At 51.6% G+C, this 25,055-nt stretch overlaps 2 protein-coding genes across 2 annotated transcripts in view; one reads left to right on the forward strand and one right to left on the reverse strand.

Annotated features, from left to right (window-relative positions):
• Positions 1-604: 604 nt before the first annotated feature.
• On the forward strand, positions 605-13,118 carry Fpgs (folylpolyglutamate synthase). The gene is made up of 15 exons (XM_036184622.1): positions 605-788; positions 2,036-2,164; positions 2,251-2,304; positions 3,254-3,318; positions 6,509-6,623; positions 6,762-6,839; positions 6,963-7,024; positions 7,117-7,219; positions 7,487-7,564; positions 7,853-8,000; positions 8,085-8,174; positions 8,892-9,042; positions 9,621-9,696; positions 10,397-10,463; positions 11,837-13,118. Exons 1-15 carry the CDS (start codon positions 651-653, stop codon positions 12,241-12,243), a joined length of 1,761 nt encoding a protein of 586 aa, XP_036040515.1. The 5' UTR covers positions 605-650; the 3' UTR covers positions 12,244-13,118.
• A 134-nt stretch (positions 13,119-13,252) lies between these two features.
• Eng (endoglin) overlaps positions 13,253-25,055 on the reverse strand; it is a 36,578-nt gene continuing 24,775 nt past the window's right edge. The window contains exons 6-15 of the mRNA XM_036184621.1: positions 24,660-24,786; positions 24,033-24,204; positions 23,687-23,829; positions 17,733-17,870; positions 17,478-17,516; positions 16,895-17,011; positions 16,346-16,597; positions 15,177-15,231; positions 14,158-14,259; positions 13,253-14,016 (exon numbers count right to left, since the gene is read on the reverse strand). Coding sequence (XP_036040514.1) covers positions 13,892-14,016; positions 14,158-14,259; positions 15,177-15,231; positions 16,346-16,597; positions 16,895-17,011; positions 17,478-17,516; positions 17,733-17,870; positions 23,687-23,829; positions 24,033-24,204; positions 24,660-24,786 — 1,270 coding nt within the window. The 3' untranslated portion in view covers positions 13,253-13,891. The remainder of the gene's footprint in view (positions 14,017-14,157; positions 14,260-15,176; positions 15,232-16,345; positions 16,598-16,894; positions 17,012-17,477; positions 17,517-17,732; positions 17,871-23,686; positions 23,830-24,032; positions 24,205-24,659; positions 24,787-25,055) is intronic.

The following is a 25,055-nucleotide window of genomic DNA, read 5'->3' on the forward strand; positions in this document are numbered from 1 at the left end:
AGCCCTGCAGGACAGAGCATCCAGGGAGCAACTCGGTCCAACCAAATAGAAGGCTTTGAACCACTGCGCGCTTTTTAGCCTGGAAATTCCTCTGCACCCCGCAGGTCTCGGCAAAGGTGTCATTCCTCCCGGAAGTCTTCCCAGGTTTCTCAGAGTGCGTTAGGAGGCCTCGGGAGAGGCGTCAGATTCTTGACCGCAAAGGCCACATCCCCACTGTGCCTGAGCCCGGACATTTCGGTGCTGGGAATTAATGACCACCGGCGTCGGCCAGCTCTGTAATTCTATCCTAGCTGGCATGGAACTGAGGGCCGCTGGCTCGGGGTGGCTATTTTGGGATATGTGGCAAAGTCCTTAAGACCTGCAGCTCAGAACTTTGGAGGTGCGCAGTCCCTTTAAGGCCCCCTTGTACACACCCCACCCCGCGCCACCCACCCTTCCCTGCAGTGCGCCCTCAGAAGCATGGCGAAAGCCGCGCAGTGGCCCGCGATCTGCCCCTCACAAAGATGGCCGCGATAGGGAGCCGATTCTCATTGGTCCGGGGGTCTTGAGAGACTCTGATTGGTGGATCTCAGAGGCGCGTCAGGGCGGGGTGGGGCGGGGCGAGGCGGGGCGGCACCCGCCCAGGCCTAGCTGGCAGTGGCATCAGGACTATGTCGTGGGCGCGGAGCCACCTGCGCTCGGCTCTGTCCCTGGCAGCTGTTTCCGCGCGTGGTGCAACGGCCGAGGGCGCGGCGCGGCGGTGGTTGAGCGCGTGGCCCGCGCCGCAGGAGCCCGGCATGGAGTATCAGGTTCGGACCCGCGGTGGGACAAATGGTCGCGCACTGACACGTGGTGGGCTAGACCGGAGCTCAGTCCGCGCTCCGCCAGCTGCTGGGGACAACGGATCCTGAAGTTGCGGGGTTAGGGAGGCGGTGACATCCCGGAGTCCAGGGGAGGTGACAGGGAACCAGAAAGTTGCAGTCAGGTGGCCGGATCTGGGAATTCCTAGGGTGTGCGTTGCAGAGGGAAGGGGCGCTGGTGACTACACCAGGACGCCCAGCGTCTGAATTGAGTTTCAGAAGTTGCAGAGTCTGCACTGGCAGTGCGGGATGAGGGGGAAGGGAGGAGTCTGGAGTCCAGAGTGGATATACCCGGGAGGGGCTGGGGTCTCCAGGACTCGAAGACTGGGAATCCAGGTGTTCAGAATTGGCTGGCGGACAGGCAGGAGAAGCGGCGATAAAGAGACTCTGGAAAACAGAAAATGTGTGTAGATTGCTGTGCCAGGGTCCAGTGGTCGGTGACCAGAACTGGATGTCAGCCAGGCAGGTGGCACCGGTGTGAAGGCAGTGAGGCTTCTAGCCAAACCTTGAGGCGAAAGGGGCAGGTGATGTGGGTCTGATGCCTGAGGGGAACTGCCTGAGCACGGACTTCTCAGAATGTAGATGTAGTTGAAACATACACACGACGGGATTTAAATCCTCAAATACCTCTCTTTTAGTCCTCTCCAGTTATTTTCTGGCCCCACTCCCATCCGCTCCCTCCTGAGCTGTACCTTCTCTCCTGAAGCCTTGCCCACCTCTGGGTTCTGGCTGGCTGGCCTGGGCACATCTTTTTTCCCTCTGTTCCTCCTCTTCAAAATCGGCTTGTCTTGGGGTTAGAATGTGGAACTCCAGAGTCTTAAGGAATTCCAGAATTCCAAGTCCCTAGATGCCTGTGGACCTTGCCCAGCCCAATGGGTGCCCAGTGTAGTGGTAGAATGAATAAGGACAAAGGCCCAGGGGGTATGAGGGTCAAGGCTGAGGGAGGGCATAGAGGCTTGGGAACGCAGCTCAGGAAATGAAGGCCCGTTAATCTTGCCAGCTTTACCTGGCACTCCCGGGGCGGGGCTCCCATGTTTGCCAGAACTGGAAATATGCCAGGGTTTTCTTCTCACCAAGTAAGTGTAGACCAAGGCAGCAGGGCTGGCATAACAGGCCTATTGCCCTGGCTTTGTCACTGGTGGGCTGAGCACCTCTGTCCTTAAGGACCCTCACTGAACTAGGACTATGGTTGCCAGGATGCTGTGCGCATGCTCAACACCCTGCAGACCAATGCCAGCTACCTGGAGCAGGTAAAGCGTCAACGGAGTGACCCTCAGGCGCAGCTGGAAGCCATGGAGGTGTACCTGGCACGGAGTGGGCTGCAGGTAAGGCAGTAGATCCTGTGAAACACCTCTACCCCATCTGCTTGGGAGCCCTGTGGCTGAGGCAGGGACCTTTCTGTCTGTTGTAGGTGGAGGACCTAAACCGGCTAAACATTATCCATGTCACTGGGACCAAAGGGAAGGTAAGAAAAGTAACCCAAGTCCATGTGGGCTGGGGCCTGTCCACATTTATTAGCTGCTTTTCCACGTGCTGTTACCAAATAGCAACGTAGGGTGTCTTGTTAGGGCTACTATTGCTGTGATGAGACACCGTGACCCGAAGCAACCCGGGAGGGAAGGGTTGATTTCACTCACATTTCCATATAATAATAGTTCATCATCAAAGGGAGGCAGGAACTCAAGCAGGGCAGGAACCTGGAGGCAGGAGCTGAGGCAGAGGCCATGGAGGGGGCTGCTCACTGGCTTGTTCTTCATGGCTTGCTCAGCCTGCTTTCTTTCTTTCTTTCTTTTTTTTTTTTAATTAATTATTAATTTTTCTATTATCAGCTTGATACAGTATATCTCAGCTTAACAGTAAAATGTTTCATTGAGGCTTGCTCAGTAATTGAGTAAAACCAAAACTTATTATAAGCCAGTCACCTTAGGGTCCCCCCTGCTATATAGCCTCCCTGGTTCTGTGGGTTGCAGTCTGATTGTTCTTTTCAGCATGCTTTCTTAGAGCATCCAGGACTGCCAGCGCAGAGGTGGCACTACCCTCCATGGGCTGGGCCCTCTCACATCAATCCCTAATTAAGAAAATGCCCCATAGGTTTGCCTGCAGCCTGATCTTACGAAGGTGTTTTCTCAATTGAGGTCCCCTCCCAGATGACTAGCTTATGTGAAGGTGACATAAGACTGTCCAACATGTAAGGGAAGAAGTTTATTTGACTGTAAGTCCTTGGGGATATGGTCCATCATGGCATGAGATCGAGTTGCATCCTCAGAAGTAATGGATGCTGGTGTTCAGCTTGCCTCTGGCAACCCTGTCTAGAAGCTCCTCCTGCCCAGAAACATGTCTCCTAGGTGACTGTAGGTGCTGCCGAGTTTCCAATCAGTATTAACCATCACTTCACCCAACCCAATGCTTTCTAGGGCTCTACCTGTGCCTTCACTGAACGCATCCTGCGGAATTACGGCCTGAAGACCGGCTTCTTTAGGTATTGTACTCTGTGGGGGGATGTGTCTCATGGAGGGGGAATGGAATCTGCCTCTTAGCTCTGTGGAGGGCTGTGGTACCAGAGCCAAGGCCAGCCTGTATGTATCTCTGCCAGTATTTATCCATTTAGCAAACATTAAATCCACATTGCCCATATTGGTAATAGCAGCCATCAGTTTTCATAAGTAAAGGAAATGGAAGGACAGTGACGGTATCTTAAGGGATGACCTAAGTACCTGGCTGGAAGAGTCAGATGTCTTTTATTAATTTAAATTCCAAATGTAATTTTTTCTTTTTCGGTTTTTTTGAGACAGTGTTTCTCTGTGTAATTTTGGAGCCTGTCCTGGATCTCGATCTGTAGACCAGGCTGGCCTCGAACTCACAGAGATCCGCCTGCCTCTGCCTCCCGAGTGCTGGGATTAAAGACGTGTACCACCACCGCCGGGCTACTTTTTAAATTTTTTAATTGGCATTTTTATTTCATGTGTATAGGTGGTTTGCCTGCGGGTGTGGGCTTCACATGTGTGCCTGGTAGAACTGGAGGTACAGAGGGTTCTGAGCCACATGTGGGTACTGGGGAATCGAACCCAGGTCTTCTGCAAGAGCAGCAGTGCTTTTAACTGCTAAACTATCACACCAGTCCCTATTTTGGTTTCTTGAGGCAGGGTGTTACTCTAGCCCTGGCTAGCCAGGAACTCACTCTGTGCCCCAGGCTGGCCTAGAGCTCCTGAGGTTCTTCCTACCTCAGTCCTGCTGGATTTACAGGTGTGAGCCACCACACCCAGCTTGTTTTTTTATTTTTTAATTTTTGTTTTGAGGCAGGGCGGGGCTTGGGGGGTCTCCCTGTGTAGCTTTGGCTGGCTGTCTTGGAACTCTCTATATAGATTATTAGGCTGGCCTCAAACTCACAGAGACCCACTGCCTGTCTCTTGAGTGCTGAGATTAAAGGCGTGCACCACTATTTACCCAACTTCCAATATGATTTATGTGTATGTATGGGTGCATAAGCATACTATTTTGTGTGTGTGTGTGTGTGTGTGTGTGTGTGTGTGTGTGTGTGTGTGTGTGTGTTTTGAGGCTGGGACTCTCACTGAACCTGAGCCTGGAGCTCCTGGAATCAGCTGTAGGAGTCCCAAGAATCCTCTAGTCTCTGCCTCCCCAGCAGTGAGGCTATATCAGCTTTTTTGGGGGGAGTGTGGGAATGCTGGGATCTGACTCAGATCTTCATAGCAAGCACTTTACTGACTGAGCCCTCTCCCAGGCTCTCCAGATACAACCTGTGAAGAGTACAAAAATGTTTATCAGTTAAGATGTCTTGGCAGTAAGGAACACAGATAAAGGCTGTTTATGGCCCTTGTTAAATCTCCACAGGAGGGCAGTAGAGTTCTGCCAGCCTTAGCTGCAGTTTTCCTCTGGAGGCAGCGCCCCCTTGTGGTGGCATACAGACATCCAGCTCCGGAGGTAGAACCTGTGTCCTATGCTTGATGTCCTTAGCCTGTCTCCTTAAGTGAATGACATTTCAGAGGAATTGTGCTCCTTGGGGTTATTCCTTGAGGGAAGAGCATATGCAGCTTTTGCTTCCTTCTACTCTGTCAGCTCCGTCAGGCCACCTCCAGAAGCAGCTGAGACCAGTGGGCTACAGCCATTTCAGGTCCACATGCTTCCCCTAAACTGGTGTTTGTTAACAATAAAGAAACAGAAGCTGGCTGGGTGTGGTGGCTCTTGCCTTTAATCCCAGCAGAGGCAGGTGGATCTCAGAGTTCGAGGCCAGCCTGGTCTACAGAACAAGTTCCAGGACAGCCAGGGCTACACAGAGAAACCCTGAGTCAAAAAAGAAAGAAAGAAAGACATAGAGATGACTTGGTGTGAGAGGGTCTCTGAGGAGTCACCAGCACACACTTGTCACCTATCAAGCCTGGAGAAATGTGTCTTTAGGAGACTTGTGATCATGGCGCACTAACATTAAGTGGCTACTGCATCGATAGGTGATATAATCATAAAGAACAGTATATGTCTGTCACTGGCCAAAGGTTGGGAAGCAATTTATGACTATATAAGGCAACTTTCTGTCTTCTAGAGTAGTCTTTTGGAACTGAGTGTGGTGGCACATGCCTGTGAAATGCGTCACTTGGGAGATAGAGGCAGGAGGATCAGGAATTTAGGGTCATCCTCCGCTAGTTGGGGACCACCAGCCTTGCATAGATGAGACCCTACCTTACAAAAGAAAAAAAAAAGAGCTAAATAAAATGAATAATACTTTTTTTAAAATTACTTTTTGTATTACCTTTTTTTTTTGGAGCTGAGAACTCTACCACTGAGCAAATCCCCAGTCCTGTTTGTTTGTTTTCAAGACAGGGTTTCTCTGTGTAGTTTTGGTGCCTGTCCTGGATCTCATTCTGTAGCCCAGGCTGGCCTCAAACTCACAGTGATCCACCTGCCTCTGCCTCCCAAGTACTGGGATTAAAGGCATGCACCACCACCACCCAGCTGTATTACCTTTATTCATTTTCTTACTGTTTATGTGCTTGTATGTGTGCATATGCCTCATGGAGCATGAGTAGAGGTCGGAGGGCAACTTTTAGGAGTAGTCTCTCCTTTGCCATGTGAGTTCTTGGCATGGAGCTCAGATATCAAGCTTGGCACCAAGTGCCCTTACCTCTGGCCCCAGTAATAAGTAATAATTTATAAAACCTCTAGCCACTGACTTGGGCTCATGAGGCCTTCTAGCCCAGCATGTGGATGGAGCAGGGGAATGGCTCTGATGGTTCCTCCCTCTGGATTTATTACTTGGAGACTGAAAGGCAGGTAGATGTTGTAGGCACATGTTAGCAGAGTCACTGATCTGTGTGATGGGAAGCATGGGCTTTGGGGGCCCAGAGAAGATCTAGACCATTCTGGGAACAAGGCCAGCTCCCTCCTTTCTGGAGTGGTGTGTCTTAGTTGAGAGTGGCGCAGTAAGTGGGATGAACTCGCTGGCAGAGAGGAAGGGCGGTGCGGAAGTCTGGGGCTAGAGACTGGAGTAGTTCTGAGATGCTGGGCCTCTGCAGGGCCGGGAGGTTAGGAGCTCTTGACTTCACGGAGCCTCTCGAACAGGGAGGGACACAGTTGCGTGTTCGGAAAGAAGTCTGACTAGGGCGAGGAAGGCCCTGAGGCCGGGGCAGGAGTCCCGATGACCCCAGGTCTCTCGGCAGCTCTCCCCACCTGGTGCAGGTGCGTGAACGGATTCGCATCAATGGGAAGCCCATCAGTCCGGAACTTTTTACCAAGCACTTCTGGCGCCTCTATCACCAGCTGGAGGAGTTCAAGGTGCTGGGGCTGGAGGGCTGGGACGGGCCCATCTCCCCAGAGCGGGGTCTGTGGGGACTGTGGGACTATGGAGGGCTGGGGCAGCCCATCTCCCTAGAGACTGTGGGACTATGGCCTCTGACTTGTTCCTGTGTGCAGGATGACAGCCACATTTCCATGCCTGCTTACTTCCGATTCCTCACACTCATGGCCTTCCATGTCTTCCTCCAAGAGAAGGTGTGTGCATCTTTCTTAGACCCTGTATCTCAGTACTTGGGGATGGGAATATAGTGGAGGGAGCTTCCTGCCCCCATGTGGTGTCCGAGTATTTCTCCCGCCACACTGTCTGGTCTTCTGCAGGTGGACCTGGCTGTGGTAGAAGTGGGCATTGGCGGGGCTTATGACTGCACCAACATCATCAGGTGAGAGGCAGCTCTGGGAGATGAGTGGCCAACCAGAAGCCTGTGCCTGGTGGCTCAGTATTAGGGGATCAGGACCTTCTTGTCTCTTTCAGAAAGCCAGTCGTGTGTGGTGTGTCCTCTCTTGGTATTGACCACACCAACCTGCTAGGAGACACAGTGGAGAAAATAGCCTGGCAGAAAGGGGGCATCTTTAAGGTAACATGGCAGGAGAGGCTCATGGGAGCCCAGGGTCTGTCCCTTAACACACAGGAGAAAAGGGCCGGGCAGAACCATTAGTGTTCTGACTCAGGACCAAGTCCTAGCCATCTTTGCAGCCTGGCTTTCCACTGCTCTCCCCATGTGACTTGAACCCCTCTATGGCCTCAGTTGAAGTTAGACCCAGGCACGGGTCTGTGGGGCAACTGGGCGCAGATGGAGGACCCGAGCAGCCCTTGTTACTTACTTCTCCTGGCCTGTTTGCAGCCTGGCGTTCCTGCCTTTACTGTGCTACAGCCAGAAGGTCCCCTGGCCGTGCTGAGGGATCGAGCCCAGCAGACCTCAGTGAGTGGGTGGGTGGTCTGGTGGCAGGGTGGAGGTGCGTGCTGACCTGAGGAACACTGTCTCCTGTTCGGCTTTGGGTTCTCATGTGCAGTGTGTGTGTGTGTGTGTGTGTGTGTGTGTGTGTGTGTGTGTGTGTGTGTGTTGGAGGGGTGCTGTTTATGCTCCAGAACACTTGTGGTTCTGGGAGCAGGTCTTGGTAGGCCCGATGGTTGGGGTGCTCACAGTGTTTGTGACACAGTGTCAGTCGTGGCGAGTCTACTGACCAGTTGCTGCTCTCCTTGCCCACAGTGTCCTCTGTACCTGTGTCCACCCTTAGAAGCCCTGGAAGAGGGTGGGCTGCCGCTGACCCTGGGCCTGGAGGGAGAGCACCAGCGGTCCAATGCAGCCTTAGCCTTGCAGCTGGCCCACAGTTGGCTGGAGCAGCAGGACCACCAGGGTAGGTGGGCCAGTGTGGGCAGGCAGGTGGGCAGTGCATGGAGCCTGCCTTGGAGGGGTCTGAACACAGACTTGCGCCCCACAGACATCCAGGAGCTGAAGGTGTCCAGGCCAGGCACACGGTGGCAGCTGCCATTGGCACCTGTGTTCCATCCCACCTCTCACATGAGACATGGTAAGTTGGAGCTTCCTGCCCAGCCAAGACCACCACACATCTTGTTCCCCTAAGATGTCTTTAGCCCCCTGCTGCATTTTTGTGACCTTTGAGATTCATCTTTTGGTTTTCTGTTTTGGGGGTTGGGGCAATTCTAGATCATTCCTGAGGGTGAACATTCCTCTCGGCCCTAGACTTCACAAATCTTTGGAGCCTCAGTTTTCCTATCTGCCAAATGAGATAATGATAGCACCCACTGCCAAGAGCTGTTTTGATGGTCCATGCATGATGTGACCTCACTCAGATGCTGAGCCTAGAGCCAGGAAGACTCCAGTAGCTTCTGTCTGTCCTTAGGCTGTGAGGCCGCCTCTCCTCCCGCTCTCTAAAACTGCCTTCAGCCTACAGTAGGTGCTCACACTGTTAAACCCCTTTAGAATAGTTCCAGTGTGCCAGGGTCTCTGTCAGGGACAGCCCTGGAGCGGATCTTAGGTCACACTCTAACCCTAGCCCCCACTTGTGTATGAGTTCAGAACTCTGGTGGCTGTCACATGGGAATCATGTATGATTGTGAGAGAGCAGCCCCTTCTCAGGGTTGCCTGGAAGATTCCATAGCAAGGCAGCCCGTTCTGGGAACCCGGGGGCTAACATTAGTGATAGGCTCTTGGTGGATCCACCTGCAGGGCCAGAAGGCTGCAGGCCTTGTGGATCCCAGAGTCCTGTCTCACTTGCCATTGTCAGGGCTTCGGGACACGGAGTGGCCTGGTCGGACACAGGTGCTGCGGCGAGGACCTCTCACCTGGTACCTGGATGGCGCACATACCACCAGCAGTGTGCAAGCCTGCGTGCGCTGGTATTGCCAGTCCTTACAGCGCAGTAGACGCCCCAATGGGTGAGCTCTCAGGACTGGGCATTCGGGGGATGGGGTTCCAGGTCCTGGGTAATGACCCCATTGGGGCCGACTTTAGTAGCCATCATTGGTTGTAACCTGCCCTTTAAAAAATGCCATACTGCTGGGTGGTGGGGGCACACGCCTTTAATCCCAGCACTCGGGAGGCAGAGGCAGGCGGATCTCTGTGAGTTTGAGGCCAGCCTGGGCTACCAAGTGAGTTCTAGGAAAAGGCGTAAAAGCTACACAGAGAAACCCTGTCTCGAAAAACAAACAAACAAACAAACAAATGCCATACTGATAATTCTTTTACAGTGCTTTGGCTACATGGCACACATTTTAAAATGTGCTAAATGGTCTTTCTATAATAAAACCTATACCCTGGGGCTGGAGAGATGGTTCTGTTGTTAAGAGCCCTTGCTGCTCTTGCAGAGAACCCAGGTTCAGTTCCCTGTATCCATCCACATGGTGGCTCCCAACCATCTGTAACTCCAGCTCCAGGGGGCCTGATGCCAGGCCTGAGGGTGGGCTGGCTGGGAGGGCGGCAGGAGGCATGCCCACCTTTTCTCCTGCTGGCACAGTGGGCCTGGAGTACATGTCCTGCTCTTTAACTCCACCGGTGACAGGGACTCTGCTGCTCTGCTGAAGCTGCTGCAGGTGAGGGACCTCCGGGGGGTGGGCGGCCACGTGGGCGCTGCCGGCCGGGGTGTTCTCAGCTGTGAAATGGAGCCGTTCCCTGTGGTGTCGGGGGTTTTTGTTGTTGTTGTTTGGTTGGTTGGTTGGTTGGTTGGTTGGTTGGTTGGGTTTTTCAAGACAAGGGTTTCTCTGTGTAGTTCTGGCTGTCCTCTGTAGCCCAGGCTGGCCTTGAACTCATAGAGAGCCACCTGCCTCTGTCTCCCGAGTGCTGGGATTAAAGGTGTATGCCACCATACCTGGCTGTCTGTGGCATGTTTGCTTGGGGAAACTGAGTCTGTTCTAAGCTGTTAGGGCCAAAATGGCTCCTAGGATCATTTCCTATTTCAGAGCAGGTAGCTGAAGTGGTTCATAGACAGAAACTAGCCCAGCCTGGGGTTGGGGCCTGTTCTCTAGCTAAGCTACCTTAAGTAGGTACCACCCAAATCTCCAGTACAGTACACGTATGCCAGTACTTAGGACAATAGACTCTGTAAGCTACAAGGAGGAGTACACTGAAGCAAATGGCGGGGGAGCAGAGGTGCTGAAGGTCACTACAGTGTCACTAGTTGAGGGATGGGCAGCATCTCCGGAGATGTGGGCCTGGAGGGCTGTTTGGAAGTCAGGTGGTGGTGAGGGACATCCTTTCAGAGCACTGACACTGTGTCTCCCCTTGGCCTCCCAGCCCTGCCAGTTTGACTACGCTGTCTTCTGTCCCAACCTGACAGAGGTGTCATCCACAGAAAACGCAGGTGAGAGGGGACAGATGGTGTGGCTGATGCCGAGGGCCCAAGGTAGACTGCTCAGTGAGAAATGGGAACTTCCAAACCATGCTAGAAGATAGCATTTCTAAAAAGATTCATTTTTATTGTATGTGTATGTCAGAGTGCCTGCGAGTATGTGTCTGAGTGCCTGGCTCCTGTGGAAGCCAGAAGAGGTCATTAGATCCCCTGGGACTGGAGTTACAAATGGTTGGGAGCCATCATGTGGGTACTGGGAACCGGACCCAGGTTTGCTGCAAAAACAGCAAGGGTTTTTAACAACTGAATCATCTCAGCCCCAGGGTATAGATTTTATTATAGAAACACCATTTAGTACATTTTAAAATTGGTGGCATGTAGCTGCAACACGGTAAAGGAATGATCAGGTCTAGCATTTTTTGAAGGTCAGGTTGAACCCACTGATGGTTAGTGCAGTCACCTTAGTGGATCTCAACCAGAAGTTACCGAATACAAGAGAATGGAAAATACCAGTGTGCGTTGCATGAAGATGGGCAGTTGCTACTGCCTGGTGAGGATGCAGGTCTGGGCACGGATGGAGGAATGCAAGGACCTGGTTGCATCGTAAAATGCATTAAAAAGTTATTTTTAATTACACTTATTGACTTATTTAGTTGGGGTTGGGACAATGAGTGGAGGTCAGAGGACAGCTTGGGAGAGTCTGCTCTCTCCTTCCACCATGTGGGTCATGGGCTAGCGGGATTAGACGTGGGTTGCCAGGCTTGGCGGCAAGTCTTCACACTAAGCCATCTCACTGGCTCCTAAAATGCTTTTTGTACTGTCCTGCAATTGTATCCAAAAAGCTTTAAAGGAGTGTGAAGCATGCAGATAGATGTCCAGGCCTCACATTGGACCGTGTTTGGAGAGCTCTGAGTTCTGGGTTTTTTTTGTTTTTGTTTTTTTTTGTTTGTTTGTTTTTTGAGACAGGGTTTCTCTGTATAGTTTTGCACCTTTCCTGCATCTCACTCTGTAGACCAGGCTGGCCTCGAACTCACAAAGATCCACCTGCCTCTGCCTCCTGAGTGCTGGGATTAAAGGTGTGCACCACCACTGCCCGGTGAGATCTGTATTTTTAACCAGCTTCCTGGGAAATACTTAGGCCCACCTGGTGAGGGACCCCAGCTGGACGCTTAGTAAAGATGAGCATGGAGCTGTGGGGTTGGACTACCAGGCTCTGGTTCTCATGGTAGCGAGCACTTTGTACTGGTCACAGTCCACCGTGTAGGCAGCCAGCAGAGTCTGGTGAAGTGATGTTTAGAAAGAGCCAGGTGCTAAGCAAGTGTTCTCTGTGGGCCAGCCCCTTTCCCTCTCCCCTCCACTGACATGCCTTGTCCTGGATCCCATAGACCAGCAGAACTTCACAGTGACTCTGGACCAGGTGCTGCTCCGCTGCCTCCAACACCAGCAACACTGGAGCTGCCTGGCCGAGAGACAAGCCAGCCCTGACCTCTGGAGTAGCCCCAGTGCAGAGCCTAGCGGGCCGGGCTCCCTACTGCTACTACACCCACCTCACTCTGCTAGCACCAACTCCCTAGTTTTTAGCTGCATCTCCCACGCCTTACAGTGGATCAGCCAAGGCCGGGATCCCATCTTTCAACCCCCGAGCCCTCCAAGGAGCCTCCTCAGCCACCCCACAGCCAGCAGTGGGGCAAGCATTCTCCGTGAGGCTGCTGCCATCCATGTACTGGTTACAGGGAGCCTGCACCTAGTGGGTGGAGTCCTAAAGCTGCTGGAACCGTCCCTGTCGCAGTAGCCATGACTGCGGGATCAGAGCCGGGAACTTCCACACCTGCCTGCTTCTCCACAAACTGATACTCAGTGCCTTTTGATTTCTGCTTGCAGATTCTTTTTGAGACTGGCTCAGGGTCCTGGGCTCTTGGTAGAGTGTGGGGATGCGAGAAGCGCTGCACTGTGGCCTCTCCTTCCTCTGGCATAGACAACAGGGGGCTACCCAGAGTCCCTACCATTGTAGTAGTCTTTCAGTCCAAACCAGCTCCCTGCCTACCCTGCTGCCTCCTGGCTCAGGCCCAGCTTATGTGCAAGCTGCCTGACCAGCCTATAGACCTGCCTGAGGCTAGGCCAGAGACTTCCCTCCTGGTGCCTTCTGGGAAGAGAGGGTCTTTGCTGGGCATTTGGGACTGTGAGTCACTAGAACTGATTGAAGCCTTTAAACCCTTCCATTTTTTATTTTTTTGTAAATAAACAACAAACTTTTGATTGACTCTTAACCTCTACCTCCTAGCTCCCTCATCAGACTTTTAGAGGTTTGGGGTTGGAGCTATTGGAGTCTAGGAGCTCCAGAGGTAAAGACAGCCCTGGCTGTATGGCCTAGGAGCATCTTCTGGCATGCTCTCCTCAGAGCATAAGGTGGCCTGTGTCACAAAAAGACTGGACTGATGTTAGTCCACCACACCAAGACACTGCTTTGAAACCTCCTCACCCTGCATGTATTCAGTCTGTATGCCCATCTACAGATGAGGGAGAGTGGCTGGTTTCCAGGAGCTGTGGAGCTGTTCACAGGCCCATTGGGGAAAAGAGACATGTTCAGGATTAGAACTCAGCTTTGGGGGGGAGCTGTGTCCCAAACCCCAGAGACTGCAGACAGGGCTTAGGGTTGGGCCACCAAATGACTGAGCAGCAGAGGGGACTGGCTTCCTTTGAACATGTGCTCTGGCCATCTGCTTCCAGGCCAGCCCAAGGGGTGTGCCGCCTGTTGTGTGTCATAATGGCCCTTCCCCTTTTCCAAGTACAACCCAAAGGGGCACTGGTTTCATGTCTAATTTATTGGCAAATATACAGGGCTTGGCCCAGGGCCGACAGCCTGACCCTTCCTGCCCAGTGGATGGGCTAGGAGGAGGTCTCTGTGGCATTTCTGGGAGGGCTGGGCTCCCCCACCCTACTGTTCTTGCCATCTTGTGAGATGCCCTCCCTGAGCTGAGCACCCTCAGCTTCTGTTTTCCCCCAAAGTTGTGCCAGTTCAGGTGAGGAGGCCACTAGGGCAGATGCAGGCGGCTCTGAGCTGGGTTGGCATGTCCGGAGTTCTCACTTCCCACCCTGCCCAGGTGGCCAGCACAGGATCCAGCTTGAAGGCAGTTACTTCAGCCTCTTCCGCAATGTGGGTGTACAGGGCAGTGCTGTGTCTCTATAGTTCTGGGCAGCCAGATTCCAGAGCCCCTGGGTTGGACGGTTCTGTCAAGTGGGGTGAGGAGACCCCAGGGTGTTCCAGGCTGGAGTCTCCACTGGCAACAAGCCTCTGCGAGGGAGGTGTGAGGGATAGGTGCAGGGGGCATGCTCCATCCTCTGCTGAGTGGACATGGCCAGTGGTTCCCAGCTTAGGGCTGCTTGGTCTCTGCTGTGGGGCAAGGGCTGGCTGGGTGGGCCCCAAGGCTCCAGGTTGGGCACTATGCCATGCTGCTGGTGGAGCAGGGGGTGCTCTGGGTGCTCCCGATGCTGTGGTTGGTACTGCTGCTCTCGGAGGAGGCCGGGGCAGCCACCGCCACCACGGGCTCCCGCTTGCTGGGGGCACCTGAGGGGCGTGGGCAGGGGTGGAGGTCAGAGCCCCAGCCAGGGCTCCCCACTTACCCAGAGGCTTTGCTGAGCATGCCCCAGGGTGTGGAGGGGCTCCGGGTGCTCACTGTAGGGTGGGTTGGGGGCTTGGGATACTCACGTGTATGAGAATATATATACCAGAGTGCAGCTGTGAGCAGGGCCCCAATGAGGAAGGCACCAAAGGTGATGCCCAGTACATACGGCAGGATAGAAGGGTTGCCTGTGTGACCGAAGAAGAGCCAATGGTAGGTAGTCAGTATTGCTGCTGTACTCTGGCCTCGGGCCTGTCCCTGCCCTGTCATGCTGGCCTGGGTCATAGGGATTATGCTAGTTTTTAGTTCAGCCAGTGACTCCTGAGTTCTCTGAACTTCATCTAGCACGTGTATAGTATAGTACTGAACTGAGGGCCCAGCCAGCCAGGCCTTTTGGGCCACCCTTCTGTCTCCGAAGGCTAGCAAAGAAATATCTATGGTTGGTTTAATGGGTACCATGGCATGTAACCTTAGGTGAGCCCCTGCTCATCTCTGAGCCTTATGCGGCTTCAAATGGGCCAGAGCATCTTTAGGACTAACTGGTGCTGCAGGCCTCACTCCTGCCACACACTTGTCCTCTCTGTGGCCCTGGGCCTTGGTCTCTAGCTTCCTGTCTATGCAGGGAGCTTAGGAACCCTGGATTCTTGATCCTGGCTGGGGGTGAGCACAAGCCATCCTAGCCTACATGGCATGCATCTGCCCCAGCAACAGGTACTCCCTTGCTTGGTTGGTGCCTGGGCCCAGGGGAACAAATAAAAGAGACCAGAGGGTGCCAGGCTGAAGGGGCTTCCTTCACCCTTGGGGTGTCAAAGAACATAAGGTCTGTACCACACCTAAGGTGCCTCAATTTCCATCCAGGAGGTCGAGTCCTCCAGCAAGGTGTACCAGTGACTAAGGGGACAGAGAAGAGGCATGGGAGGGGCCTGAGTTCGGGAGAGCTGTCCCATGGCACTCAGCAGCCTTCCTCTATTAAGATGCATCTTACTGTGAGCTCCTCTGGCTGCTGGGCCTGAGAAACACTCCTCTCCTCTCAAGGGCTGCTCTGCCCCATCTTCCTACTAGCCTCTGGGCTCTATTCCTCCACTGTCCACTGTTCCCTACTCACCAGACACCTCAGAGCTAATGATGTTCAGGCGCATGGAGACGGTCTTGTAGACTTCCTGAGGAGGGAGGGGAGTGATAGATAAGTGGTCTAGCCTTCGGCTGGCAGCATGTGCTTCTCCCTGGCTCCACAGCCCTGACTTGCCACCATTCCCAAGCCTTGGCTGAGTCCTGTGTTTGCCACTTTCTAGCTGGGAGCCTGTGGACAAGTCCTAGGGTGGCATGTGCTGTGTGAGCGCCGGATAGTCTGCAGCTACTGTGAATGGAGGCCTCTGATGCCCATGTGTTTAGTAGGAGCTCTGCATCTGTTACCCCATGCAAGCCGTGAGCCACAAGCCAGGCCATCCCAGATGCCTGTTTCACAGGCTGGAGGCTCGGGGCCTGGAAGGTGTGGCCCTCTGGTGGCCCCAGCTGCTGGAGGTCTTTGAGTCCTGGAACTCTGTGTGCAGATACCTGAAATGTTCTTGTGAGTGTGTCAGGACTGAGGGCCTGAGAATAGAGACTCACTGGACAGTAAGATGCTGATACCAGCAAAGTAGAAAGGCAAGCTTTTCTGTTAGTCTTCCCTAAGCAATCTAGTTCACTGAGCTCAGCCATACTAGTGATCACCACATGGGTGGGTGGTGGGATGCTGGAAGTGAGTGGCTAGGAAGGAAGTACTGGGAATGATGACTGTATAGGGTTGGTGGGTGAGTAGATAGAAGGGTGGGTGGGTGGCTGATGGAGGGGAGGGATGCACAGGTGGGTGGTGGAGAGATGGGTGGGTAAAGGGATGGGTAGGTAGGTAGGTGGATTGGTAAATTGGTGGATGAATGTGTGGGTGGGTTGATGGATGGGTGGAGAGGTGGGTGGGTGAGTGGGTAGGTGGATGAATGGGTGTGTGGGTAGTTGGAAGGGTGAATGGATGGTTGGGTATGTGGAAGAATGGTCCAGCTCCTGGTAGATGTATGACGGACGGATGGTTAAATATGCAGAGGATGAATGGATGGATAGTTGCAGCTATATGTATGTTCTAATGCCGCAGATTCTTAAGGTAGCAGTGACTGCTCCCGATAGCCAGGCTGTCAAGCCCCATGCCTGGCTCTCGCTCTGCTGGCTGCCAGCTGTCTCTCTGTACTATCACCCCAGACCCATAAGCCACCTTGAAAGTAGACCTGGGCCATGCCCACTCACCTGGGACAAGGTGCTGGGCTGCAGGGCTACACTGCATCTGAGGGTGCCAGCTTTTGGTTTGGGCACCATGTAGACATGGAGGAGAAAGCTGAAGCGTGGGTCACCATCAGGGCTCGGGGACAGCAAGCCCACACAGCTGCCCTTGGCTTCTCGGCTCTGGATGAGTTCCACCATGTCCCCTTCAGGCTCCAATTCCAGATGGCAGCTATCTAGCTGGACTGTGACCTCAGAGGTCGATGGGGACATGCTCACCTGCACAGAGAAGTAAGGGGGATGTGACATGTGCAGAAGTCCTTGTCCCTTCACTGACTTCTCTTGAAATGAGCTGGAACAGGAGTCCCCATCCTCTGTAGAAGACAAGCAAGGACCCCATAGAGCAAAGAGGAAGGACAGTGTGACATTCCTATTTGCAATTCCCTTTCTGTCTGTCCCTTCCACACACCTGGGCTGGCCCTCACTGTCCTCTGGGAGGTGAAACTTCATCTTTCCTCTAACAGTGTTGGGAAGAAAAGCACACAGACTTGAGGAGCCAAGTGGGGTGCCCCATACCTGAACGAAGCCTTGCTGGCCCAGCTCGATGGTATTGGATTCTTGGAGGAAGTGTGGGCTGAGGTAGAGGCCCAGCTGGAAGGAGAAGCTGACCATGTCGACGCACTGCACCTTTTTCTACGGGAGGGTATGAGGGGACAGTTTGGAAGGGGTGGCAGCAGGAATTGCCTGACCTTATCCTCACCTTTTATATTAACTCATATTTATCAAGAACTCACTGGGCTAATGGGGAAAAAAATCCACACATCTCAGTGGCTGCTCCTAAGACCCCTATGGGGTGAGATCTCTTCCCATGCCACAGTTTACAGTTAATGACCTTTGAGCCCAAGGGGGGTTAAATGGTTTGCCCAAGGCCACAGAGCCACTGTGTGCTACACTCCTGGATTTAAGAAGCTATAACCCTCAGCAGCACCACCACAGCCATTGTACAGAGGGGAGACCGAGGCACACTGGAAACACAGGGCTTGTTAGGATCCAGGACCGAGTTCCCTGAGGCGTGCTCCCTACTAGGCCAGAAAGGGTTTACTAGCCCAGGCAGTAATCCCTAACCAGTTGGAGAACATGGCAGGGCTGTCCATCTCACCCGAAGTGGTGGCGAGCCTGACAGGAAACTGATGATCACCTGTAAAGACAGAGGCAAGAAGCTGGTCAGAGCCAGAGAGGCCCCAGAGGAAGTTCTGCCTCCCACACCCGTGTTGGGGACTGGAAGGCTAAGGTAAGCAAGGTCCAAACTTTGGCTCCTACTGACTGCTCCCTGCTCCCCCAACATCCCTCAGCCCCGAGGATCAGTGAGGTACCCAGAAAGGGATGCACACTGCAGGTCCCAGGAAGGCCTTACCTCGTTGCTGACCACATGTGCCGTCACTTCCGTGCCACAGCTGGAGTAGGTGCTACTCAAGACGAGGTGGCCATCACTGTCCTCCGCCCGGCAGCGGGGGTCCCAGAAAGTCAGGGCTGTGATGGTGCACTGCAGAGTCTGGCTCAGGGGAGAAGGGCGCCACCATTGTTAGGAGGCGGTGCACTTCCTCAGGCCTCACTACCCAGACACTCCAAGAGCTGCCCACTGGGGCTGCAGAGATGGCTCAGTGGTTAAGAGCTCTGGCTGTTCTTGCAGAGGACCCAGGTTCAGTTCCCAGCACCCAACCCAGGTCAGAATGCTCACAAATACTTGTAACTCCAGATCTGATGGATGATTCCTTCTGGCCTCCATGGACACATGCACCCCCATGCAGATACCCACCCTAAACATAATTTAAAAAGAAGTAAAACATGGGCTAGAGAGATGGGTCAGCGGTTGACAGCACTGGCTGCTTTTCCAAAGGACCCGGGTTCAATTTCCCAGCAGCCGCACAGAAGCTCACAACTGTCTGTAACTCCAAGATCTGACACTTTCACACAAACATACTTGCAGGGAAAACACCAATGCACATAAAATAAAAATAAGTTTTTTTAAAAAGAAGTAACAATTTGTAGAGCAGGTTGGCTTCAAACTCACTAAGATCCTCCTGCCTCTGCCTCCCAAGTGCTAGGATTAAAGGCGTGTGCCACCACTGCCTGGCTCGTATTTTTTATTAAAATACATAAATAAATTTAAAAAAGAAGTAAAACAAATCTTTACTTAAATGTCTCTGAGGGGAAATGGATGATTTATCAAAGCTCTGAGACTTAAGAAAGGCCAGGAAAAAACTGACTCTGTGGAGGATGGGCAGCTAGAAGGTCCTCTTTATTTTTTACATTTCTGAGAATTAAACCCAGGATGTGTTTGTGTGCTCGCGTGTGTTTTGCCTGAATGTATGTCTATACATCACATATACAATACATTCAGAGGCCAGCAGAGGATATTAGACCCTGTGGAACTGGAGTTACAGACAGATGGTTGTGAGCCACCATGTAGTGCTGGGAATCAAACCCAGGTCTTCTGAAAGAGCAACAAATGCTTTTAACTTCTGAGCCTTCTCTCCAGCTCCATATTTGTTGTTTGCTTTTTGAGACAGGGTTTCTCTGTGTAGTTTTGGTGCCTGTCCTGGATCTCGATCTGTATGTAGACCAGGCTGGCCTTGAACTCACAGAGATCCGCCTGACTCTGCCTCCCAAGTGCTGGGATTAAAGGTGTGCACCACCACTACCCAGCTACTCTCCACATCCATCTTTTTCTTTCTTTCTTTCTTTCTTTCTTTCTTTCTTTCTTTCTTTCTTTCTTTCTTTCTTTCTTTCTTTCTTTTTTTTTTTTTTGAGATGAGGGCCTTGTGCTTGCTAGGCAAGCGCTCTACCACTGAGCTAAATCCCCAACCCTCTCCACCTCCATCTTAATTTCAAAAATTTTTTTAATGTTCAAAAGTTGAAGGAGCTGAAAACATCGCTTAGTGGTTAAGAGCACTAGCTACTCTTATATAGAACCTGGATTCAGTGCCTGGCACACACATGGCACTTCATAACTATCTGTAACTCTGGTTCCAGGGGATCCAGTGCCCTCTTCTGGCCTCCATGGGCATTGCACATATGTGGTACACAAACTTGCATGTAGGCAAAACACCCATATACATTTTATACCTGAAAGTTTTGTTTAAAAAAAAATATTAAAAGGGCTGGAGAGATGGCTCAGAAGTTAAGAGCACCGACTGCTCTTCCAGAGGTCCTGAGTTCAATTCCCAGCAACCACATGGTGGCTCACAACCATCTGTAATGAGATCTGGCGCCCTCTTCTGTATACATAATAAATAAATAAATCTAAAAAAATAATTAAAATAAGTGGAGTATGATGGTGCATGTCTTTAATCTTTTTGTTATCGTTGTTGTGGGGGTTTTCTGTTTCTTTTGTTTTGTTTTTTGAGACAAGTTTTCTCTGTGTAGCAGTTCTGGCTGTCCTGGAACTCTCTCTGTAGATCAGGCTGGACTGAAATTCACAGAGATCCGCCTGCCTCTGCCTCCTGAGTGCTGGGATAAAAGGTGTGCGCCACCACTGCCTGGCTGTTTTGTTTTGTTTTTGAGACAGGGTTTCTTTGTATAGTCTTGACTGTTTTGGAACTGTCTTGGAACTTGCTCTTTAGACCAGGCTGGCTTCAAATCACAAAGATCCAACTGCCTCTGCGTCCTAAGTGCTGGGATTAAGGGCATTTGCCACTACTACCCAGCAAAGGTTGTGTGTGCCCATTACCTTGGTTTCTTTCTTTTTTTTTTTTTTGCAGGGGGGGGGCGTCTTTTTTGTTATCCATCCCTGCCCCCCAACCTTGGTATCTGAAGACCAACCCAGGATTTTACACTTGCTAGGCAAGCACTCTACCTCAACCCTGTCTGTAGGTCTTTAATCTTAATCCTTAGAAGAGAGAGGCAGGCAGCTCTCTGTTGAGTTCAAGGATAGTCTGGCCCACATATCGAGTTCCACACCAACACAGATTCAAGTCAGATGCTGACTCCAAAAACAAAAGTATGTTAAACCCACTGTCGTGGGGCTGGCGACACAGCTCAGCAGCAGAACACAGACTTGAGAGACCATTTCATGGCTCCAGGTGGGTTCTATCCCCAGTGCTGGGAGGCGGGTGAAGGAGGGGAAAAACTGGAGCCAAAAGGCAGAAAACTAAACCAAAAGGAGAATGACAGAGCCCAGTGTCACATGCATATAATCCTAGCACACTGGAGGTGGGGTCAGGAGGACCACAAGTTCAAGGTCATCCTCAGCTACAGGCTACATAGCAAGCTCAGGGCCAACCTTGCTGTGGGATAATGCCCTTGTACACTGGTTTAATAAAAGACTGATTGGCCAGTAGCCAGGCAGGAAGTATAGGCGGGGTGAGCAGACGAGGAGAATTCTGAGAACAAGAAGGGCTGAGTCAGGAGTTGCCAGCCAGACACAGAGGAAGCAAGATAACAAGGCAGAACTGAGAAAAGGTACCAAGCCACGTGGCTAAATATAGACAAGAATTATGGGTTAAATTAAGTGTAAGAGCTAGTCAGTAATAAGCCTGAGCTAATGGCCAAGCAGTTGTAAATAATATTAAGCCTCTGAATGATTATTTTATAAGCGTCTACAGGACCGCGGGTGAGAGAGATTTGTCTGGACTGTACGGGGCCAGGTGAGACACTGGAAAACTTTCAGCTACACAATCTGGGCTACACAAGACTATGCCTCAAAAGTAAATAAAAATAAAATTTTAAAATTATACAGAAATCGAGACACACCAAGCCCCAGAAACAGTTGGGTTCTTACTATTCACAAGGAGCCTTAGCTTGCTGCTAAGGAAGAATCTTAATTAGAACAATAAATGAACACCCATATTCCCCTCCCACACAGGCAGAGGGCTTTCCTTGTTCTTGATATCAGTGTGGAAGTAGAGAGAAGTGGTCAAAGCTCTCTCCTAAAGCACTCTGAAGAAGAGGGCTGGAGAGAAGGCTCAGGGGTTAAAAGCACTGGCTGCTCTTCCAGAGGTCCTGAGTTCAATTCCCAGCAACCATGTGGTGACAACCATCTTTAGTGGAATCTGATGGTCTCTTCTGGCATAAAGATGTACATGCAGATAGGGCACTCATACATAAAATAAATAAATAAATCTGAAAACAACAACAACAACAAAAAACGCTCTGAAGATTTAATTGTGTTCTGGAAACCTCTCCGAAAAACTATCTGCACACAGCTTTACTCACTGGGACACCCTGAGCGTGTTCACAACAATGCAGAAGTAGATGTAGCCTACTGCTGAGCACCTGGGGAGGAATCCGGGACAGCAGGTCACCAGCATAGCTGATCCTGTGGCATTAAGGACAGCGTTCAAAGTTGTACAAGAATCAGAATCATAGTGCAGAGGCCACCTGTTATGGTTACCCCACGCAAGAAACAGAGAAAAGGCTTCTAAGCAACCCACAGGACAAGGTGCAGGCAGGAGGATCGGAAGTTCAAGGTCACCCTCAGGTAGGTAGAGAGCTCAAGGCTAACCTGGGCTATATGAGACCCTGTCTACGGAAAACAACAACAAAAAAATACCAAAGAAAAAAAAAGAAAGGAAAAGAAAAGAAAAGAAAAAAAGAAGGAAGGAAGAGAGAGGAAGGAAGGAAGGAAGGAAGGAAGGAAGGAAGGAAGGAAGGAAGGACAGCCCAATGTCAGCAGCTGTTGTCATCCAGAGGGAAAATGAAGATTTTTCTCCATTCTATGCCAGCACTAGTGGCACAGAACTTGAATCCTAGCACGCAGAAGACAGGCAGGTGGGTTTCTGTGAGTTTGAGGCTAGCCTGGTCTACAGAGTGAGTTCCAGGCCAATCAGGAATACATAGTGAAAGTCATAGTCTGTGTGTGTACGTGTGCGTATATTCCCCATTCTAGTTGTTATATTCTAAAAAGTATGCACTTAAATTAAGATTAAATTAAAACTTTATGCATGTAGTCTATATACTCTGTATGTGTGTGTAGTCTGTCCATTGTGTGTGTGCCTGCACACAGGTGCACATGTGTGGAGGCCAGAGTTTGATCATGCATCTTCCACTGCTGCGCTTCACTTGTATATTTTAAATTAAATTATTATTATTGAGTGTGTGACATCCAACTTGGTGGAATTGGTCCTCTCTTTCCACCTTTATGTGGGTTCCAGGGATTGAGCTCAGGTTAGGGTTGTGCGGCAAGTTTTATCCACTGTGCCATCTCATTGGATTCATCCACCTTAGTTTTTGAGACAGGATACATCACCCCCTACCCCATCAACAGAGTCTCACTATATAGCCCTGGCTGGCCGGGAACTCACTATGTAGACCAGACTAGCCTTGAATTCACAGAGGCCTGCTTGCCTTTGCCTCCCAAGTGCTGGGATTAAAATCATGTGCTACCATGCCTGGCGAGACAGGGATGGTCTCCTATTAACCCTGGACCTCACTGATTGGCTAGCCTGGCTGGTCAGAGAGTTCTAGGACCCTCGTTTCTCTGCCCTCAGTGCTGAGGTCTGTTTTTATTTATTTGTTTGTTTATTGGTTTTTTTCAAGAAAAAGGTTTCTTTGTGTAGCTTTGTGCCTTTCCTGGAACTCAATCTGTAGACCAGGCTGGCCTCGAACTCACAAAGATCTGCTTGCCTCTGCCTCCCGAGTGCTGAGACTAAAGGTGTGCACCACTGCCTGGCGACAAGTTCTGTTTTTTATACAGGTTCCGGGAATCCAAACCCAGCTCCCCATGCTTGTACAGCAAACACTTTCTCGCTGAACATCTCCCCGCCCCACACATTGTTTTTTGTATTTACCAATCAGGCAAAGATCACATGGTAAAAATATCTGTGACCACTTGGCTCAGCCAGCATTGAGACTATTAACGACGACCTAATATTGGGGTTATTTTACTGGTGTTTTGAGAGCGGGGCTTGTGTAGCCTAGGCTATCATCAAATTCCCTATGTAGCTGAGGATGTCCTTGAACCCCTATTTTCTTTTCTTTTTTGGTTTTTTGAGGCAGGGTTTCTCTGTAGCTTTGGAGGCTGTCCTGGAACTTGCTTTGTAGACCAGGTTGGCCCTCGAACTCACAGAGAACCACCTGCCTCTGCCTCTTGAGTGCTGGGATTACAGGCGTGTGCCACCATTGCCCAGCAAACCCCCATTTTCCTTTATGGCCCTTCTGTGTAGCCTAGTCTGGTCTGGAATTCTCCATCCTGCTGTCTCAGTCTCCTGGGTTCTGGGAATATACATGCATGGCTCTGTGCTAGGCTCAAACTGCATCTCACAAATGAAAAAACTGAGACTTGCCGAGTAATGTGACTTGCCCTACTGCCTGGGCTAGGCCCCCAAAAGTCCGCGTCACCCCAAGAAGAAGGGACAGAGATTCACTTACCTGCACATGTTTTTTACTGAGTGTCAGAGTCATGACGTCATTGCCACACTTTGGCTGGATCAGGGACAGGAGTAGCTCCGGGTTGCAACTGTCCTTGGGAGGTGTGGTCAGAACTGGTGCAGGTGAGGTCTGTGTTACACCACCTGTGGGGCAGAGGTGGGTGGAGTGGGTGATCCCTGAGTGCTCACTGTGGGCTGAGTTCTTGGATGGCTAACTACCCATTGTCCTCACGTGGCAGATGAGGCCAATGAGGCTCAGAGACGCTGGCCCAAGCTCAAAGAACAGTAGGGCAAATGACCCCAGGGGAGCCACAGGGGGAGGGTGGGGTCACAGGGCAGGGGCTCACCACAGCTAGAGGCCCTCAGTGAGACTTCACTGGCCAGAGAGAGCTCTGCAAAGGCTATGGTACTGGCGTTGAGCTTGCGGGCCTCTCCTATCAGGCCTTGGGGTGTGTCTGGGAGCACGAAGCCCTTGATGTTCTTTTCTGGAAAGATCTTGATGGAGTATTCACCTGTGGTCTGAAGGCAGAAAAGGACAGCAGGGGCTGTCAGCTATGGTGACTCCTTCCCTTCCCCTCCTTCCCCTTTTCCCTTTGTCCTCTAACCCAACTCAGAGTCGGCTCTCCAGGAGTCTTCCTTGACCCAGCGGGCTAGGCTAAGGGACTCCCTGGCCCATCAGGCAAATCTTTCTGGAGGAAGTGGCCTCTAAGTTAACAGTGGAAGGAAACCAGCTAGTAGACAAGGTAGAAAAGTTGGGGAGGGCCGGGCGCGCACGCCTTTAATTCCAGCTCTTGGGAGGCAGAGATAATTGAATCTCTGTGAATTTGAGTCTAACCTGGTCTACAGAGTTCCAGGACAGCCAAGGCTACCTAAAGAAACCCTGTCTTGAAAAACCAAAAAAGAAAAGTAGAAAGTTGAGATGGAATGACCGCTGTGTGCAAGGTCTTAGGCTGAGGGTGAGGTGCAAGGCTCACCCAGAACTGCATGTTGTGGTTGGCATTGATGGACCAGGACACGTACGGAGGACCCTGCAGGATGAGAATGGCGTCGGGATCCCCAGATGCACAACTCAGCTCCACATTCACGGTCACGGTCTGGGGCCTGCGGCAGGTACAGAAAGGTCTTGGGTTGGTACAGACAGAGTGTAGGCTTGAGTGTGAGGACAGACCGATGCTGGGTTGAATGAGATGTCATGTATAAGTCTCTGGTATTTGAACACTTGGTCCGCAGTTGGTGATGCTGTTGGGGAAGGCGCAGGAGGTGGGCCTTGCTGGAGAACATAGGACACTAGGGGTGAGCTTTGGGTGAGCTCTGTCTGCCTCCTATTTGTGGTTCCAGCTGTCTGCTGCCTGTGACCTCCAGTCTGCCAT

The sequence above is a fragment of the Onychomys torridus genome, chromosome 4, assembly GCF_903995425.1.
Source record: "Onychomys torridus chromosome 4, mOncTor1.1, whole genome shotgun sequence".
NCBI lineage: Eukaryota > Metazoa > Chordata > Mammalia > Rodentia > Cricetidae > Onychomys > Onychomys torridus.

Excerpts from the sequence above, each read along its gene's own strand:
- Fpgs (XM_036184622.1), top strand. The coding sequence starts at position 651 with ATGTCGTGGGCGCGGAGCCACCTGCGCTCGGCTCTGTCCCTGGCAGCT. Across the intron at positions 3,319-6,508 it reads CTGAAGACCGGCTTCTTTAG|CTCTCCCCACCTGGTGCAGG; the intron begins GTATTGTACTCT and ends GTCTCTCGGCAG. Across the intron at positions 10,464-11,836 it reads GTCATCCACAGAAAACGCAG|ACCAGCAGAACTTCACAGTG; the intron begins GTGAGAGGGGAC and ends TGGATCCCATAG.